This window comes from Hypoxylon fragiforme (genome assembly GCF_022984875.1).
Source record: "Hypoxylon fragiforme strain CBS 206.31 chromosome Unknown GGS25scaffold_9, whole genome shotgun sequence".
NCBI lineage: Eukaryota > Fungi > Ascomycota > Sordariomycetes > Xylariales > Hypoxylaceae > Hypoxylon > Hypoxylon fragiforme.
The window spans coordinates 458637-477789 of record NW_026054764.1 but is presented as its reverse complement, the minus strand read 5'-3'; the positions used below and the strand labels follow the sequence as shown (position 1 = coordinate 477789).

The window sequence follows — 19153 nt, the reverse complement described above, 5'->3', positions numbered from 1 at the left end:
ATTAAATCGTCTAAGCTTCGGAGAATAATTAAGTTTATTAAGTTTATCGGAATCTCGAAATCTCGATAGCTCCAAAACCTCCAAACCTCAAAAATCAAAAAATCAAAAATCCACCTAGATGAAGACCCGGGAGCCTCAATAATAATTCCTCCTCTCTCACCTTCACACACACACATAAGCTGGGTCTCGTCTCAATGATTCGGAACCCGCTCCACTCGGCCGTCGGCCGCGCACGACCAGACATAAACCGGGTCGCCGACGGCATCGCCGCCTCGCTGCGACAGTTCTCCATATCCGCGCGACGGGGCGCCGCCTCCGACAACAACAACAACAACAACAACAACAACGACGATAATGACCGGCCCTCCAGCCGCCTGCGAGCCGCGGCCGCTTTCAACGATCTGATCGCTTCCGTGGACGGCACGTTCAATAAGCCGACAGGACCGTTATCCCCATCATCATCAAGACCTGCCGCCCCCGAAGATGCTTCGCCCCCCCGCCCGCCGATCCGAGCTCTGGGCTCCAATGTGATTTCGCTCGCGAGCTTACCTCGCGGCGGCTTCAAAGGCATTAGGAGGGTTGACGGGGACGGGCGGGCCGTTGAGCCAGGCGGCAGCGGTGGTGGGGGTGGTGGTGGTTTCGGCGGTGGTGGCGGCGCGCCAAATATCATCCGAGGCGGCTTCCGCGGGCGCGGAGGAGGAGGAGGAGGCTCCTTTTTCCGAGGTCGCGGCGGCGGCGGTGGACCAATGGGCGGCAACCGAGACGACCGACCACGCCGCGGGCGCGGGCGCGGTGGCGGCGCCGGCAGAGGTGGTCGAGGTGGTCGAGGTGGTCGGGGTGGCCGAGGAGGGCGCGGCCGCCGAGACAGGGACGACGCGGGGCGGAAGGGACGAGAGGAGGACGAGCTGGACATGGGCCTGATGTACGACTCGTCGGTGCGGGAGTACATGGCGTCGAAGGAGATGGGCGTGGACACGCCGTACAACCCGGCCCTGTCCCTCGACATCCTCGCGGGCTGGGGCCCCGCGCTCGCGACCTCGCGCACGCCCTTCAGCACCGGCGAGGCCGTCATCCGCCAGGCGCGCATCCTCGGCAGCGGCCGCCCCTACCACCCGCTCGCCCTCGAGCCCCCCGTCGACCTCGTGCAGTCGTGGGCCAACAAGAACGGCGCCTTCGTGCCCCCCTCCGAGGAGGGGCAGGCGTGGAAGAAGAACGTCATGAAGGGCCGGAAGTTCGAGGCGCCCGAGGAGGTCAAGGCCGCGGTGCTCGAGGACGCGGTACTGGGACGCTACGAGGGGCCGAAGTACGCGGAGCCGAACGACACGCTCGCTATGGTCAGGAGCTATGTCAAGAGGGATGGCACGTGGAATGTCGGTGCCGAGAGGGCCATCGAGCATAAGGTCAAGACTTTGCTTAGGCTGTAGTAAGCTGAGCAGGGTAGCGGTGGGGCTATCATAAGAAGTGAGGGCCGTCGTTGCTAGTGATATGGCGATCCTTTTCTATCACCTTTTTTTTACTAAAAAAAAAAAAATAGGGGGGAAGAATTAAAAAGCTCTGACTTGGGCTCTACATAGGCCTGGGTATCTTGCCTCGTCTCGTATGATCACGCGAGTCAAGGCGCTTGTAACAACAACAACACTTGAGCCAGTGAGTGTACATTTTATACTGCCTACGTAGGTTAGGTTAGGTTAGGTACATACACATACAAAAACACACTCGCAGCATACACGTCTCGGTTGATTGGGCCTAAGTGATCGCTTGAATGGACTATTGATATTCTACATAACTTTTTTCCATGTGGTATTTAGCCATGCACCTAGGTATATGGTACAGATGCAGGCATCTACAAACATTGAACTTTTAGGGTATGTCTTGTCTAGGCAAGCAACAACAACCGTCTTGATCTAGCCATCTATCCCTCTAACCATTCTACTTACTCTCCGCCGCCTTCAGCGCCTCCTTCTCGGCATCATCGATCTCGACCATCTTCGCCTTGACAACCTTGTCGAGCTCCTTCTCCGCAGCGCGCTTGAGGTCGGGGCCCATGCCGCCGTCCTTGCGCCAGTTGGCGTGGTGCTTCTCGCGCCAGCGGCGGGTGGCGCGGGCGCGGTCGCGCCAGTCGTTGCAGGTGGCCTTGACGCGGCGCAGCAGGTCCTCGCGGCTCTCGGGCTCGATGCGCAGCAGCAGCTCCAGCTCGTTGTCCGGCACCCGCTGCGGCTGCTGGTTGAAGTCCGGGCTCGCCTGCACCGCGCTCAGGATCGGCTTCACGTACGCCTCCTCGTGCGCCAGCACCGACACGATGCGGCCTCCCTGGGAGCTCACCTGCGCCAGCTCCCGCAAGGGGTAGGTCACGGCGCTGTTCTTGCGGTCGGGCTGCACGCGCAGGGTCCCGAGGATGTCGGGGTTGAAGCGCCCGCCGGTTTTCAGCTTCTTCAAAGCCCCGCGGAAGTACTCGTCGTGCCGACGCATGCGCGACAGCACGTCTGCGAAGTCGAGTGGGTTTTCGGGGTTCGCGGGCGGGTGTTTTGGACCGTTGGGGTCGTCGTCGTCGTCGTGGCTGTTCTCGGTCTCGGTGGTGGCAGCAGCACCGTTGCTGGAATTATTATTTTTCTTCGACTTCGTGTCTTTGGCTTTCCCCGGTTTACTCTTGTATGCGGCGGTGGTGGTGTGGAAAGCCCTCAAGTTGTCTAGGGGAAGACGAGGGGATGAGATTTCGGGGCCTCGTTGGCGAAGACATTGTGGCCTTTTAGCGTTGATCGCATTGAAGGCTGGTCGGATTACATCGTGACTGCTTTATTTTTTCAAAAAAAAATTATAAGTGTAAGTTGAAGTGTCTTTTTTCTCTCTCTTTCTCTTGAAGGCAATTGGGGATTACACACACCCTCCCAAGCTCAGGAATAGTAAGGCCTTGCCGTAGGAGCGCTCTGGCGGCAGTGTTTCGCATGGCTTGGGTAAGATCGAAAGAAAATTGTTCGTGAAATCGAAATTTTAGTGTTGAGTGTATTTGCTTGTTGCATGCATAAACTTCATAAACTCTACAGTTGACTGGTCGTATTGTACTTATCGATAAGTTCGTTGACTAACTAGTTAGATGCTTCCTTGAAGTTCCTTCCCTTGTACCTGACCTAGCAGTCCCAGGGCCAGGCCTTCAATTTCTTAACTTCTATATCTCAGGAAAGAGCAAGTGTATACCTAGTTATATAATTCAATTATATAATTCAATTAAAACTATGAACACACTCAACCTTGGTATATAAACTTCGATTATAGTAAGCTTAAATAGGAGTCTGGATATATACTCTTGAGTGCTATATTCTTCACTGTCCCGCACCACTTGGCTATTCACAGTAGTTATATATATCCCTAGTGTATTAATTCAAGTCTTCCAGGCTCATCGCCCAAATAGCATCCTGTCGCAAACAATGAAGCCACCGGAATCCGGATACATACATCATGCCTATCATCTATGTATGCATGTAAAAGCCCGAACCTGCTTCTAGAATACATAGACGGCTCAGCCCGTGGCGCGCCCACACACACACACACATATTTTAACCCTTCCTAGCATATCTCGACAGAACGAAGTATTAATGACTAGTTACTCGCTTAGCCTTTTCCATCCATTTTCCATCCAAAACCCTCCCACCCAATCGACGTTCTTATCTTATCAGTGATTGTGGCCATCTATGATCTATGTATGTAGATGCACCTCGATAAGCATTGTGACGCTTATAATACACCGCGCGACATATTTTAAACGAGCATAACTATTCATTACATTAGGGGATAATATGAAGGTAGTCAAGGTAGAAAAAGAAAAAGTAATGTCGTGACAAACATGTGTTACATGGTTAACAACAACAAAAACAAATTGGTCGACGCAGGGATCGAACCTGCGACCTTTTGCGTAGTACAACATAGTATTGTAAAGCAAACATGATAACCACTACACCAGTCGACCGGGGATGAAAAAGTGTGCTGCTTATTTTAGCTATAACTAAACCTATGTAAGTAAGCTAGCCTACGGAGAAGCCTTCATAATAAATTAGGTACTAACTAACCAGCCCAGGTATGTAGGTTGGCTAAAACGGATCAGTTAACTTGCGAATCCACAATGATACATGACTGAAGGAATTATCACGATTGCGACTAACTAGGCCTGAGAAGACCTGCGCCGCCCGTGCCGCTTGTTTCGTCAGGCAGCTCGATGCTCAGGAGGTAACTACTGTACGGATGGCAATGAACGATCTGGTTGCGCAAACCCAGCAAGCCTTTTTGCTCAGCTCTTCCAATAGTTATCTCTCCGAAGCAGTGCCTTGGTTTCTCTTCTTTCTCTAGCTAACTGACTGCGCATCAATAATAAATAATCATATCTTTAACCCAAGTCCGTCCTATGCGGGTAGTTAGTTAACTCATTTAGCATCGGAAAGTCTATGTATGGAATGAATCACACAGGACTTTTAAAAGATGTCGCACCAACACCGAAGCATTTAAAGAGTAAATTTGTGTTTAGATAAACATCGAACATGCTAATGTGAGCCAAAGTCTCAGAGTCTTCTCATGAAGCAATTCCCACAAACATCGCCCAATTCCAATACCTAACACCAAATCACCAGCAGTATGAATCGTCAAAAGTGCTGTGCAACTAAATCACCTAACTAACATGAACTGATGCAAGTTCAGGTTCGTGCAAGCTCGATCACAACCTAGTACAATGCGCGGCCTGGGCCATCTAGCAAGACAACTATACAATCTTCCATCACTCAAAGTCGTTATACCTACATAGGTAGGAGGAGATGGTGGCAGGTTACGACAACAAGGAAGTGCGACAGCCAATGGATGTATTTGAGAATATTTCATAGTAGTTGAGGTCTGCACAATCCTTTGGATCTTTATCTTTTAATATTCAGGTCTTTTCACTATTATCTGTAGTAGGTACCTAGGCAACATAATGTAGAGGCTTAAGCTTAAGCTTGAGCCTTCGCCCTCTTCCCCCCTTTCCTACCCCTCCCATTACCCTTTTGCTTACCAGCGCCCCTTTGAACACCCTTGCCTTTCCCCTTACCCGTGCCCTCGCCACTTTGGTGTAAATAATCACCATCTTCTCCTTCCCCTTCTTCATTGTCGTCGTCAATATCATTATCATCATCATTAATCGTAATCGTATCTCCGGCCTTCCTCTTCCTCGCCGGCGCTAGCCCTGCATCCTCCGCAACAGACGCACCGGCACCGGCACCGGCACCCCCACTCCCACCTGCCGCATTCGCGCGGAGCTTACTAACAGCCTGCGCCATCCTCTTACTCCCCTTGACCTTCTCCCTCGGCGCGAACACCTCCTTCGCCTTCGCGCCGACGCCCACTCCGCCCTCAAAATAGCGCGTGATATTACTCTGCGTGCCCTCGGCCTCGCGACGGTTCATATCCCTAATGACGGGTACCAGGACCTCATCCGTGCGCTCCTCGCTCCAGCCAATGGTGCTCATGAGGAACTGGCGGAGGCCCGCGACGTCGGGGACGCCCCACTGGAAGGGGTCGGCGTCGCTGTCGACCTCGGGCTTGAGGTAGGCGTCGTAGACGGCGGGGCTCGGGAACCCAGAGGGCAGGAACAGCTTTGTGGACTGGGCTTTGCGGAACTTGCGGCGGAAGGTGGAGGATTGGTCGGCATCCTTGGGGCGGTTGTTGACCTGGACGTCCTGCCACCACTCCTTGAACTGCGTGAGCCCGTCCTTGCCCGGGAATTCGGAGAGGATCTCGACGGCGGTTACGGGTCCGACGCCAGGTAGGCCTTCCGTGTAGTCAGAGCCGAGAAGTTGGGCTAGGGAGATGAGCTGTTCGCGGGAGAGCGAGAGGTCCTTCTCCAGGTCGCTGCCGAGGTAGCATTCGACAAATTTATTACTATTAAACATGTTCTTGTACACCCGCGTGCCACCGAAGAGGAAGGTATCCGAGTCGTCCGTCACGATACCATCCACAAGGCCAAGTCTCACCAACTCGGCACATTGCGCTTCGGCTTCCATTGGCGCGGTAATGTACGGGATGCCGAAGAAGCGCAATAGAGCTTGACATTCGGTAATCATGATTTGTGTCACTTCGTCCGCATCTCGTCGGTCTTTCTTCTGTTGCGACCGCAGTGCTTTCAGTTCCCGCTCGTAGGCTTCTTGGTTTTCTTTCTCGGACTTGTTATTCAGCTGACTAGCAAAACGTGCATGTTCTTCGGCTTCTTCTGCCATTTGAGCGAGTAGCTCTTCTTCCTCGGGGTCACTGAATTCATCATCATTGAATTCGGCGTCGCCAAAAATCACACCATCAGCAGCTTCGGCCGTAGTTTCTGATGCATTGGGCTGCTCTATGGTTTCTGGGGCAGGCATCTCAACATCTTCAAATGTCGGCTCTGGAGATTCATCCCGGTCAACAGTGACACTGAGTTCTGCCGGTTGCGGGATTTCAACCTCTTCGAAATCTGGTTCTGGTGAAGATAGCCTTGGTTTTGGGCTAGACACATTATCATTCATCGCCTTTGCCTTTGCTTGAGGAGTAGTCCCAAACTGGTCTTCTTCATCAGTAACTGGAGGATTGACCTTTGTCAAGGTGGCAGGAGATAATCTTGGAGTAGCTCCGGTTTCTTCCACAACAACGGGACTTTTCTGACGAGTCTGTAAAGGAGCGTCAATAAATTGAACATCGCTCTCATCATCAGATGATTCGATCTCGATGATTGCATCCTTGCGGCGCCTCCTTTCCTCTTTAAGTGCAGCTTCCCGATCTTGTTCATTAATCTCATGCTCGATTTCTCGTTGAACTTTCAAAGCCTCACGAATGTCTGTTTCGTCCTGTACCATCCATGGCGGTAGCGGACGAGCGGCTTCGTTTTCTTGAGCTATGCCGTCCTGCTCTTTCTCATCTTCATCTTCTCGGATGAACCCACCAGCGAATTCATCGAGATCTTGTCCTTTTTCGGTCTCCTTTTGGGGCATCTTGGCAGGCGCTTGGTTGCCCTGTGTAAAAATACTAGATTTCCAATCCAACTTTTCAAAAGGCAACGGCCCATCAAATGGATTCTTCACATTTGGAAATGTGGGCGCAGCCTGTTGCTTAAAGACCGGGGCTTTCTTCTTTCTCTTAGAAATCAGAGCAGCCCGAAGATCAACTTCGCTATCGCTACTCTCATCGTTGCCCTGTCGCTCAGGCATGGGCTTCGGTATAGATGCGATGGCTCTGTGATTCACAATATGCGCAATTGCACTGCCACTGGTAGAACTTATGGGTTTTGGTTGCTGATCGACGGCTTTCTGAGTCCATTCGGGCGCCGGCGCCGGGACATCCTCAAATTCTTCCTCTTCCTCCTCCTGCTCTTCTTGTCCTGCTAAAGGGTTTTCATATTGATTTTTAAGAGAAATAGCAATAGCTCGGTTAAGATCCTCTTCTTCATCGTTTAAAAGGACATCATCTCCATCCAGAGACTGGAAGAGGTCATCAACGTTTGCCATATTACGTCCAACAAAAAGTGATTCTTCATCCTCAATATCAACAAGAGTATTTTCCTGGCTGTGCTGGACTTTTGGTAGTCGGTTTAAGCCTTCTATAGGAACGTCCTCAAAATCCTCCTCGTCTTCGTCCTCCTCTTCTTCCTTAGTCTGGTATTGGAAATCCAGAGCGTCAACATCAATGGGCTTATGTATTTCGCCAAGGTCTTTGTCTTTGCTGACAACACCAAGAGCCCATCCACCCTCGGCTCCGTCATTTTTAATAAGAATATATTCGCGGTCCTTCTCGCCGGCTATACGGGCATTTTTAGCCAACGTAAGGTCAGTTCCGGTCATGCCGGCTTCTTGCATGAGCCTTTGAGTCAGATAGTTTCTCTCCCGTACCCTTTCAATCTGGAAGCGGGAGAAGGCCATCCTGTCGGGGAACATGGCGTCCAACTGCTCTTTGCTCAGGCCCATTCTTAGTCGGCTCCGTATTCTCGCTGCATTGAGAATGTTATACCGATCGACAGGAGGTAGACTTTTGAAGAACTCGCCCTCGAAATCAATCTTGCTAAAATCGTAAATATTGATATCTTCACCACTGTTAAACTGCCTCGCGTACTCCTCCAAGTCTGCGATACTCATAATACGCGGGTCGCCAGGCTGGCCCATGTTCTCGATACCACCCTCTAGCTCTGGCAAGTGATAAGCATCCTGCTTGTAGAATTTCCTTTTCTTTTTCCGTTCGTCTGCTGTCATTTGTAACTCATCATAGTAGACCAGATTTTCGACATCCGGGATCTCCTCAGCAGGCTCTTCTACATCAGGTCTCCCCTGCTCCTCACGCTCTCTTTTCCGCCGACGCTTCTCACCCTCCTCTTCAACCATGCGCTGCATCTGCACGGCCAGCAGCTTGCCAGCCGTGCGGACCGCATCCTCTCTCCTGCCCTCCCGTCTCTGCTTCCGGCTCGTAATAGTCTGGCGTTTCAAGGCAGGTGCGCCACCATCGAAGACGAAGACAGGCTGGATGCCGAACCACAGCAGCTTGCATATGCGCCGGAAGAAACCGACAACGTGAGAGTTGCGTAGAGCATTTCCTTCTTTGTCGCGGACGGCCTTTAGGAATTGGTAAATCCAAATCGATGCATCGACGGCGAGACGTTTACGGTTCAAGGTGGCAAGGTTTGTCGGTCGAGCGCAAGGCTGTATCACCGTCCAAAGGCCGTTTACACCCATCTCCACACAATGAATGCTATTATAATACCAAAAGTCGAGAATTAAGGATACAATCGGTTGTTTATTGGATTCTATGAGACAGAGATAGATCACTCATGTATTATGTAAAAGAAGCCGCATGATGGGTGATGTTGATCTGAATGCTTGAGATCAAAAAGTCCAAGTCCGAGTCTGGGTTTCGAGACCGAGTTCAAGTTTAAAGCATTTGAAGTTTTAAAGAAGTGAAATTGTTGCCTAGAGAGGAGATGTACTTTGTATGTAAATAAGAAACGGAAATAGAGATGACGAATAACGATGACTTGAGAACTTGCATGTACAGTAACACCCGCGACAATGGACCGCGTTTAGGTCTAGAGGCCCTACTAGAGGGGTACCTAGCAGGGGTTTACCCGCCTAGTACCCAGTAAGCTTAATGTGGCGGACCACTGCAAGCAAGGGCTACATATCGATAAGTCCCTACGACGCAATCAATGCCACCATATTTTATCTAGGTTAGGTACTACTAGTACATATCTAATTACTTCATTACTTCATAATCGCATGACATGATTGGAAGAAGAAATCACCAACTCTCACAGCTTTTTACTTCTTTACTTTTATTCCACTATTCTAAATAGACAACCTCTTCGGCGCACCGAGCATAATGGAGATCATCCCCGGCGCAACCACAGAGACGGACCCCGAGAAAGCCGAAGCGGGCACATTTCTACGATCGCTTCTCAACAAGAACCTGCGCATCTACGCAACCGACGGCCGTCTCTTCATAGGGACCTTCAAATGCACCGATACTGTTCGTCCCGCCCCGACTCAAACATGATGCGAATACTACATCTCTCGTTGCAAAACTGTATGCGCTAATACCCACCATTTTTAATTTTTTTACAACTACAGCACAACAACATCGTCTTATCGCTCACCTACGAGTACCGCCACCCATCGCAGCAAAAGCTAGCCGAAGCCGCAGCCGCAGCCGCAGCCGTCGCCGAAGACGAGAGTAAAGGCACAGTGACCGCCAACATGACGTCGCGATATCTAGGTCTGGTCGTTGTCCCCGGAGAGCACATCACCAAGATGGAGGTCGAAGAGTTTTCCAGCCAGGCGAAGACGCGGTCGATATTCGACAGGAGAGACCTATACGGTGGCCGATGATTGAACGAAGGCACCACCATGTTCGAAAAGCGTATGCCAACTTAACATGGCAGACCCCGTTTTGCGTTCCATGCTCCCGATAACTATACCCTATCTACATACCTACCTACCTACCTACCTACCTACCTACCTACCTACCTACCTACCTACCACCTTTGAAGTTTAAAGAGCTTGGGACGCTAAAGATGTCCAGTAGCCATGCAGACGGCAACACCGGGCGCGCACGGTTCCTTGCGATGGTGTGAGTGGGCCGGCCCGTGAATGAATAATTTTGAAGTCTTGGGCAAGTTTGACGGTATTCGGCGTTCAGGGGCAGTATGCCAATATTACAGCATTATGGATAGCTCGGGAGCAAGGGTCCTCGAAAAAGGTGTTACAGCAACGCATTGGCTGGACTAGAAGCTACAACCCTGAATAGGTAGCAGAAAACAGCAAAAGGTGTAGGGCTGACTTCGATGAGTGCCTACTTGGTAGGTAGGTACCTAGACACCGTTGAAAGTATCGTCCTTTGGTGCCTGCAAGGGTCATATAGGCACTCAAACAGAAATCAAAAATAAATTCATAAGACACTCCGGCTCAGATTCAAGATTCTTTTCGATTATTCGAGGTCATTTGCGGAATCATGACACTTACTAGGCAATATAAGCTTGTCTGCGACTAGGGCTTTACAATATTGAGCGGATAGACATGTGGAGCTGACGTAATGAAGATATATATATTGTGATTATATGAGTTATGGCCAAGTCGAGAGGTTAGGTAGGTATGCTTGTTGAACTAGGATATATCGATATTGAACCCGGAACACCGGGATTGAATGTGAAGCCAAGTTTATCAGCTACCCTATTAAAATTCTAGGGGTAGCAATTACTAAAGCAAAGTTGGGAGAAAGTAAAAACGAAGCGGGTAGCACAGCGAGATATGATGTACATTTGCCGATGGTCACAGGCCTTTGGTCGAGGTGAAAGCAGTTAGGTTAGCTTGGAAGGGGATCCCATACGACGGACGAGACGCGGGGGAAGCTTGTGGTGTAGCTCCAAGGGGCTCGGCTTATGCTGGAGTTGCGTAAGTCTTAGAAATATTTGGATTAGTGTGACTTTTTGCTTGTCGGTCGTATACGACGATCCTCTTAGCAAGCAGCCAAAAGATCCCGTTCAAGATACGGCTTACATATACTTCATCGTTCAATTCCCGGGCGAAGTTACCGGACGACTACCGAAATGATGGGCCCGGGCGTTGCTAATACCCCGTAGGTATATTACTACTGCATGTAGTTGTAGGGCAGCTAGGGTGTATGGGAATATGCGGGGCTTGGTTTCAACGGTAACCCGGAATCCTAACATCGTGATCACATTCCTGGAAATCTAAAGTAAGTGATAGGTGTGAGTAACTACACCTAGGTACTAGGTAGGGATAGTCCTCTAGTACTGTAATAACCTGGAATGCTCGGTAATACCATAGTAGCTGTGTTCCACAATCAATTTCGAACAACCTCACATGCGGTGCGATACTAAAACCGACCGACTCCGTCGTTAGCGTATAGGTAGCCGATTATACTTTGCTGGCATTTATAGTGAAGCCAGTCCCAGCATAGCACATACAAAACACATCCTCAGTCTCCTTGATCGGCCACCTCACATCACATATTCGTATAGATACCCAGTCATGTCCGCATACACAGTCCCGTTTGTCATCAACGGCGAGGAACGCCACGTCAAGGACACCTTCGAGGTAAAGTCACCTGACACAGGAAAAGTAGTGCATAGATGTGGTATTGCAACAGAGGCGGATGCGTCAGCAGCCATCGAGGCTGCTGCGATTGCTGGTCGAACATGGCGAGATTCACGTCCGTCTGAGCGCCGAGATATATTCCTCAAGGCGGCAGAGATAATGGAAAGGAGGCGAGACGAACTAGCTGAATATATGAAGGACGAAATTGCCGCACCACGAGGTTGGGCCGACTTCAACATTAACCTCGTCATTCAGATGTATAAGGATGTGGCTGGCCGAGTAACCACTTTAGAAGGCACATCTCCGGCTTGTGCAGATGTAAATTCCACGGCACTGGTCCTGAAAGAGCCATATGGTGTTGCATTCGCAATGGCTCCTTGGTAAGCACCTCCTCTTAACTCTCAATTAGATTCAAAACATGAAAGCTCACCATTTGAAAGGAATGCTCCATATATCTTGGGCACGCGTGCAATACTCTTCCCTATTGCGGCTGGCTGTACAGTCGTCATGAAAGGCACCGAAACGGCCCCTCGGGTGCAGCGGGCCATCGTGTCTGTCCTCACTGAAGCGGGTCTTCCCAAAGGGGTTTTAAACTACATAGTAACTGATCCAGCGCATGCACCATCAGTAACAGAGTTCATCATCGCACATCCGGAAATCAAGAAAATTAACTTCACCGGGAGCACCATGGTTGGGAGGATTATCGGAAAGCTGGCAGGCCAGTATCTAAAACCTGTCGTTCTGGAGCTCGGAGGTAAAGCACCGGCTATCGTGTGGGAGGATGCAGACTTGGACGTTGCTGCCACACAGTGCATCGCAGGGGCTTTCTTCTTCTCCGGACAAATATGTATGGCGACGGAGAAGATCATCGTGCATAAGAAGATCAGCAAAGCATTCGAAGCGAAGTTGACGGAGAAGGTGGAGCAAATGCATCCACCCCAAGGCGATGCGCTGGTTTTGATCAACCAGCAAGCAGCTGAGAAGAACAAGAGACTTGTCAAGGATGCCATTAGCAAAGGGGCTTCCCTTCTCAACGGAGATATCGAAACCGAACAGAGCACGAAGACGAGAATGCGTCCAGTTTTCGTCAGCAAGGTGACCCCTGAAATGGACATATACAAGCAAGAATCATTTGGTCCGTCGGCGAGCCTGATCGAGGTTGAAACTGAAGAAGAAGCATTACGAGTGGCCAACGACACCGAGTATGGTCTCACTTCTTCTATCTTCACAGAGAACCTAAGAACGGCGTTGCGACTGGCCAAGGGCATCGAGACTGGTGCGGTACATATCAACAGTATGACTATCCATGACGAAGCGGGATTGCCTCATGGAGGAGCCAAGTCGAGTGGATATGGCCGATTCAATGCCCTGACTGGGTTGGAGGAATGGGTTCGATCGAAGACAATCACCTGGAAAAATTAATGAGATAGACACTATATTAATTCAAGTGATAACCATTAAATTAAAAAAGAAAAGTGAAGTGAGAAGAAAAAGAAGCTTGGAAGTGAAGAGATCATATGTTAATATGTTAATAATGGAGAGATTATGTAAGACCTTCAAGAGCTTCAATAGTGCAATAATTTGGTCCAAGCTCCATAGTTCTACAATCCCTGTAATTACATATTATATAGGTAACCTTGGAGAAAAAAGCTTAAGGTTATGTACATAAATCGAATCGCGACGGCAATGCAATCATAACGTCATTTCGCATCGCAATCTTGCCTCAACTCCAAAGGTACAGTACTACTCTCCAATTCTCTACTTACTCCAATACTCCGATACATGAAAACCACCACGATAGACAACAGCGACAATGGGGTCAAAAGTCTCAAAACCCGCCCAATCCGCCACGCGCAAATTCCCTTCGAGAGCTCCGGGTACCTCTGCTCCTCCATCGAGGCCACCCCGGCCGGCGGCAGCTCAACCGAGATCAGATGGACGGGCTTCCTTTACGAAGAGTGACGGTTAGTGTTGCTCCAGCCAGCGTAGTCACTTTTACCCTCGAATTTCCCACGAGATATCTAGTAGCTGACCCTACTATCTGCGTCGCACACATTAGCCATCAAAGCCGACAGCATGGACCCCGACACCAACCCCCTGACGAACCCAGCCTTTTCCCAGCGGCTCAGGCAGATGGGCGTCGCCGTGCCGAACCCGACGCTGTCCAACTCATCGACCGCGTCGCCGTTCCCGAAGCAGCAAGGGCCGCACATCTTCCCCTCGCCGGAGCAAAACCCCACGCTGAGCGCGCTGGAGGCGCGGAAGCACTTCGAAGAGAGCGCAGACCTCGAGTTCCAGAACATGGGCCAGGGGCGAGAGTTCCTGGACGTGGGCACGCTGAAGCAGGCGCTGATCCTGCAGGCGCAGGGCACGCCGGCCGCCGACATCGAGAAGAGGCTTAGGCTTAAGAGCGGCGTGGTGAAGAGGCTGGGGCCGAGGGGGGTTACGTCGCCTTTGGTTGCTGGGGATGTGTTGTGAAAATACGAAAAGGGGAAAAGTTAAAAAGTAAAAATAAAAATAGTAAAAACGACACAGCCCTACTCCAGAGATATAAGATTTGTCGTAAAATAGTAGGTATGTATTCGAGGTATGTATGTATGTAAAAAAAGCGGCTTCTATAATGATTGCCTCGCCTCATATCATCAATATTGGATAGTAGCTACACTTTATCCAATGTTGCCATCGCCCAAGCGCAGCCGTAGCCGCAGCGAGTGTTCCGTCCAGGTCGCTCCCTAGCAGAAAACAGATAAGGGCGATATCGTGCCAATCCACAGTGAGCTACCGATACCGCGCTCCCGCACTGAACTCCTGTGCCAAGGTTCCTTTCTACCAACCTAACCTAGGCAACTGGCCATACTTCCCCCTTCCATCATTTTCATCCATGGGCTGTTATGTGTGTATCCCACCCAACCCTCCCCCTTACCAAGCAGAATGCCCGCCATCAATCCTCAAATCCGCGCCCGTCATGAAGCGGCTCGCGTCACTGAGCAGGAAGACCGCGGCGCCGCGGTAGTCCTCGGGCTTGCTGAGCTTGTTCAGCATGTTCTGCTTGGGCCACTCGACGGCGCGGTCGGGAAACCGCTCGAACAGCTTCTGCACCATCTCCGTCACGATGTACCCCGGCGAGATCGTGTTCACCCGGATGTTCTTGATGCCCCACTCCATCGCTAGGTTGCGCCCTAGCTGCAGGACGGCGGCTTTGGAGGCGTTGTAGACGCTGGTGGGCGGGTTAGCTTTGGTTTGGTGGTGGGTTGGGGTGGGAGAAGGGGAAGGGGAAGGGGAAGGGGACAGGGGGGGGGGGTGACTTACGGGCAGATCAACCCGCGGTTCGCAACAGTGCCGCTCATACTGGCGATCAGCACTATGCTCCCGGGCGTATCATTCTGATACATGTGTTTCGCCACCGCCTGCGCCGTCATCAGCGCGCCCGTGACATTGACACCCAACATGCGGTTCGAGTCCTCCGCGGTATAGTCCAGCGCCGGCGTCTCCTGCTGGATGCCCGCCGCCGCGATCAGCCCATCAATATGCCCCTCCTTCGCCACGATCCCCTCGGTGATCTTATGGAGCTCCTCCGCGCCCGTCAGCACGTCGACCTGGTGGTACGTCAGCGAGGTCCCCAGCTCCCTCCTCGCTCTGCGCTCTACTTTCTCGTAGTTGGTGCCGGGCCCCGGCTCCGGCTGCCGGTCCCAGATGTGCACTACGGCGCCGGCTTCGAGCAACGCCTCGGCCTGCACGAGACCGAGCCCTTGCGCGCCGCCCGAGACGACTATGACTTTGCCGCGCAGGCTGAACTCGGGCAGCACCGAGGGGCTGTTGACGATGGGCTCGCCGGGAGCAAGCTTGGATGTGGTGGTGTGGAAGGTTCGTGTGGCTGGCCCGTCACGCGCAGGCTGCATGCAGGGTGCTGCCGTCCTGGTGGCGGCCAGCGTGCATGCGGGCGTCACACGAGGCGTGGCGCGGGCGAGTCTGCCCAATGAAGGGGCTACGCGAGATATTTTTAGCGCAAGCGACGTCATCGTGAATATGTATAGTTTTTTTTTTAGGTTTCTTTTTGGAAAAAGCCTCTTTATGTCGTAAACTCAAGGTGTGTGGGTGTGTGCTCAGGTTGTATATATAGGTAGATATATAATCCCGTATTGAATAGCTTGGAAGCTGCGCGACACAACACGACACAAAGCTCTTAAGGGTTTGAGCCCGCGAACCCCTGAACCGATAAACTTGTATGTGTTTGTTTGGTAAAAAAAAAAGAGAGAGAGAGAGAGAAGCCAATGGGGTGTGTCGACCTTAGGAGATAATAGCAGAGGTGTTGGGCGAGGGGCTCAAGCAGCAAGCAAACCGGAAATACGAATAGGGGAAAGCGCCCGCAAATGTCACATCAACGGAGAGGAGGATGAAGAGTTTGAGTTGAGTTGGACTAAAGAGAAGCTCGAAGGTTTGCTTCGATCGGGCGTCCTATATAGCGAAAAGCTCCTGTGCTCCTTGTTCAGGAGCCCATCGTAACCTAGGTAGGCCGAAGGATGCCCTCTTCCGCCAAGGTGTTCAATAAAAATGCCTACCTACCCAAAACCGGCCCCTCTTTCCTTTGTCTCTCCCCAAGACCAGGTATAGGAGAGGCCGTGGGACACCTTGAGTTCTAGAACTTGGTACTGAGGCAAATTGTGAAGGAAGGAAGGAAACTGACGAGGGGGGAAGACTCCGCTCTCCCATCTCCGTCTTAGGAGCTGTGAGAGAGAGGGGCCGAGAGAGCTTTGGTTTGGTTGTTGAGCGAGGATTGGACTTCAAGGAAATTCTAAAAAGTTTGAAATGGCATTTGCTTGCTCCAGCTCCACCGGCACGGTGACATGTCTAAGTGGTCTTAACTGGGTAATTGGGGGCAAAGGAACCGGTGAAGGTTTGCCAAATACGATATGTGACCAAAGACCGGCGGACATCTTAATCTCTATTCTAGGGTACTAAGGTAGGGTATGGGTTCGGATTCTCGGTAACGATGCAAGGCTAAAGCAAGAGAGAGGGCAAGAATAGAAGAGGAGCTTTTCTTTTGTTAGTTACAATGAACGAACCGGGGGTGCCGTCAAACCCACACACGTGCTGTTCTACGCCAACAAAGAACATCGTGGTATGGGTCATCTGATGGACATCACAGGGAGCAAGGCAATATTCTTTACTAGGTAAGTTTTCGATGCTTCGGATTGCCTATTCGAGTAACCCACGAGGAAGGGAAATAAGGTGGAGTTCATACAACAGCGCTAGCAACGTCAGCAGCATTCCTATTTCTCTTATTACTATAAACTATTGCACAATGTTGACCGTATTTCACGATAATTTTTTGATCACGTTTAAGACTAAAGGTGGACTAGGTAGGTAGGTAGACAGGTTAGAGGAGGTTAGGAGGTTAGGTTGGACGTTGTGTCTTGGATGTGTGTCTATGCCGGCTTGGCCAGCAGTTTACCAGGTAGGTAAGGTAGACATGTAGGTAGGTAGGTATGTATGTATGTATGTATGTATGTAGGTAGGTAGGTAGGTATAATACCCGGGACTATAAATCAACGCCACATGATCGCAACGCGCATTCTCGGCTTCTGTATCCATGCATCGCTGCCTCATTATACCTCCTTCTGGCCAAGTTGTATATACTAACCTACTAAGTTAGCTAGCTACCTAGGTAGGTAGACAAACAAACAGCTGTATAAGCGTGTACAAGCTCCGCGAACCCCCCGCATTGTCAAGCTTCTCCCCGCGAACCTACCCTAGGGTTACGATGCTTCAAGGTTGCATGAAGGGGTATTTTGGGTTCAGACTTCGGTCCAATAATGCAACTTCATCGAAGGAGGCGTCGAGCTATTAGGGGTTAGCTCTGCATATGGGTTACGCAGCATTAGCGTTTCTGCCAAAGCACTCAAGACTTGCCCAGGTGGTAATACTGCTAAGTGACTGGATGAATCTGTGAGACAAACAACGTTAAAATGAACTAATAAGCCCTCGAACAAGATCTTAAATCGCCTTTTATATTTTATTCCCCTCTTCCGCGATTGGCTCACTTCACGTTCGACATACCTACCCGTCGGAGTTGCAGATTGTACCCCAGGGCCCGGCTCCCCGTATGCCAGACTTGCCAACTACAGAATGGATTTGACAAGATTGCCGATTCGCTATGAGAGTCAGAATGTGACAAGTCAACTCGGCATTTGACACACTCATCGGAACCTGTATGGAATACTTGCTTGTAATTGGATGGCATTCGTATGAACCACCCCTCGTTCCGATGGATCAATCAGCATGGCATAGCATGGCGTGGCGTGGCGTAGAAGAGGACCCCTACTGCAAGCAGAGTGATCTTTGAGAAGTGTGCCAGGGGGGGCTTCATCAATTTTTGGAAATCCGCCCCTCCATCTACGTAGGTAGTTAGGCTTCGTGGCATTCAGGGTCCTGTTCCTCAGCCCTACCAGGCCGTCGGAGTGTCCACCTATGAGAATAAATCGGCGCCTACTGCGGATACTTAAATAATCGATATTACTTTCAAATAGCCAAGTGAGGCCATCGCATATTCGGTCAAGGTAATGTGTTGCTACTCATACCTCATACGTGCCCGAACCGCACCATATCCGGCGGGGGCGGTTTATTGCGAGGCGGATGCGAAACACAGAAGAGACGGTGAAGAGACGGTGAAGAGACGAGAATATTCGAGAGCGGCCGACGCGACGCGATAATTGCCGAATTCAAATTCCTCCCCCCTCGACAACTCGACACCGGTCCATGTGTTGTCATCTGGCAAGTCGTTTTCTTTCGAGAAGTATCACGAAGTTGTTCGGTCGTACGGCCTGTTTTCCTCTGCCGTGTCCTGGACTTCCGGAGGTTTTCTTACGATGAAAGCACTTTTGATGCCCAATATTAACAAGAGGGCGAGATATCCGGTCATCGTCGGTAATCATACCCAGCATTAAAGCAGACCATCCCAAAAGTGCCAAGGATGAAGCCTCGAAAGCAGTAATCCTCCGCGATAATTTATCAAAGACTTGACCAAAGACCCAAATCGAAAAAAGAAGGATACCGAAGCGATCGTTTCTCCGAAAGCAGTTGTGCGACCGTCATACCTTTCTCCTGATACCGTATTCCCCTAATACTTACTCTCCTCTCCCTCTTCCTCTTACCCCCTTAGGATAGCGACTAGCTCAACACTAACATCGTATTTCTATATATATCTTGCAAAGACGTAGCGAAATGGCAAACAGAGCCTCATCGCGCATATAATAAGATAAGCGAATAAGCTAGTTTTCAGCGTAACCGGAGCCTTGGTTCGGCAGTCTCGCAACATCCACGCCAAGGAACAATCTCGGGGTCTTTTGCGGCAAAAATGTGCTTGTCCTCCTTTTTTCCCGGTCGCAATATCAGATTAAAGCTTGCATCTACTTTCCTCGGGTATTATCCAGCGATCCGTAGAGCCGCCGATCGCATATTCACATGTGACAGCTTCGCCTGGGGATGCCACGAGACGAGCTGATCAAGCCTATGTGCCGTCTCCAACCGCGAATGACGTTGCCTAGATTTCCCCCCAGCTCAGCTGAAGCCCAACA

At 50.8% G+C, this 19153-nt stretch overlaps 7 protein-coding genes and 1 non-coding gene across 8 annotated transcripts; 4 read left to right on the top strand and 4 right to left on the bottom strand.

Annotated features, from left to right (window-relative positions):
* The first annotated feature begins 59 nt into the window (after nucleotides 1-59).
* GGS25DRAFT_506076 (uncharacterized protein) lies at nucleotides 60-1726 on the top strand. The gene has a single exon (XM_049262274.1). The coding sequence runs from the start codon at nucleotides 195-197 to the stop codon at nucleotides 1422-1424; it is 1230 nt and encodes a 409-aa protein (XP_049112794.1). The 5' UTR covers nucleotides 60-194; the 3' UTR covers nucleotides 1425-1726.
* On the bottom strand, nucleotides 1703-3137 carry GGS25DRAFT_506075 (ribosome recycling factor). Its single transcript, XM_049262273.1, has 2 exons — nucleotides 2880-3137; nucleotides 1703-2791 (listed from the first exon to the last, which is right to left on the bottom strand). Exons 1-2 carry the CDS (start codon nucleotides 2942-2944, stop codon nucleotides 1930-1932), a joined length of 927 nt encoding a protein of 308 aa, XP_049112793.1. The 5' UTR covers nucleotides 2945-3137; the 3' UTR covers nucleotides 1703-1929.
* A 735-nt stretch (nucleotides 3138-3872) lies between these two features.
* GGS25DRAFT_t104 lies at nucleotides 3873-3961 on the bottom strand. The gene has a single exon. It is a non-coding gene; the product is annotated as a tRNA-Val (tRNA).
* A 1006-nt stretch (nucleotides 3962-4967) lies between these two features.
* Nucleotides 4968-8702, bottom strand: GGS25DRAFT_525166 (PIN domain-like protein; the record flags this gene model as incomplete). Its single annotated transcript, XM_049264735.1, has 1 exon — nucleotides 4968-8702. The coding sequence occupies one exon, from the start codon at nucleotides 8700-8702 to the stop codon at nucleotides 4968-4970; it is 3735 nt and encodes a 1244-aa protein (XP_049112792.1).
* Nucleotides 8703-9182: 480 nt separating this feature from the next.
* Nucleotides 9183-9974, top strand: GGS25DRAFT_506065 (Sm-like ribonucleoprotein). Its single transcript, XM_049262272.1, has 2 exons — nucleotides 9183-9492; nucleotides 9594-9974. Exons 1-2 carry the CDS (start codon nucleotides 9346-9348, stop codon nucleotides 9849-9851), a joined length of 405 nt encoding a protein of 134 aa, XP_049112791.1. The 5' UTR covers nucleotides 9183-9345; the 3' UTR covers nucleotides 9852-9974.
* A 1322-nt stretch (nucleotides 9975-11296) lies between these two features.
* GGS25DRAFT_439921 (aldehyde dehydrogenase) lies at nucleotides 11297-13012 on the top strand. The gene is made up of 3 exons (XM_049258721.1): nucleotides 11297-11391; nucleotides 11504-11959; nucleotides 12020-13012. The coding sequence occupies exons 2-3, from the start codon at nucleotides 11514-11516 to the stop codon at nucleotides 12999-13001; spliced, it is 1428 nt and encodes a 475-aa protein (XP_049112790.1). The 5' UTR covers nucleotides 11297-11391; nucleotides 11504-11513; the 3' UTR covers nucleotides 13002-13012.
* Nucleotides 13013-13246: 234 nt separating this feature from the next.
* On the top strand, nucleotides 13247-14489 carry GGS25DRAFT_506061 (uncharacterized protein). Its single transcript, XM_049262271.1, has 2 exons — nucleotides 13247-13543; nucleotides 13639-14489. Exons 1-2 carry the CDS (start codon nucleotides 13393-13395, stop codon nucleotides 14055-14057), a joined length of 570 nt encoding a protein of 189 aa, XP_049112789.1. The 5' UTR covers nucleotides 13247-13392; the 3' UTR covers nucleotides 14058-14489.
* Nucleotides 14490-14498: 9 nt separating this feature from the next.
* GGS25DRAFT_525162 (putative 5-keto-D-gluconate 5-reductase) lies at nucleotides 14499-15598 on the bottom strand (the record flags this gene model as incomplete). Its single annotated transcript, XM_049264734.1, has 2 exons — nucleotides 14499-14796; nucleotides 14889-15598. The coding sequence occupies 2 exons, from the start codon at nucleotides 15596-15598 to the stop codon at nucleotides 14499-14501; spliced, it is 1008 nt and encodes a 335-aa protein (XP_049112788.1).
* Between the last annotated feature and the right edge of the window lie 3555 nt (nucleotides 15599-19153).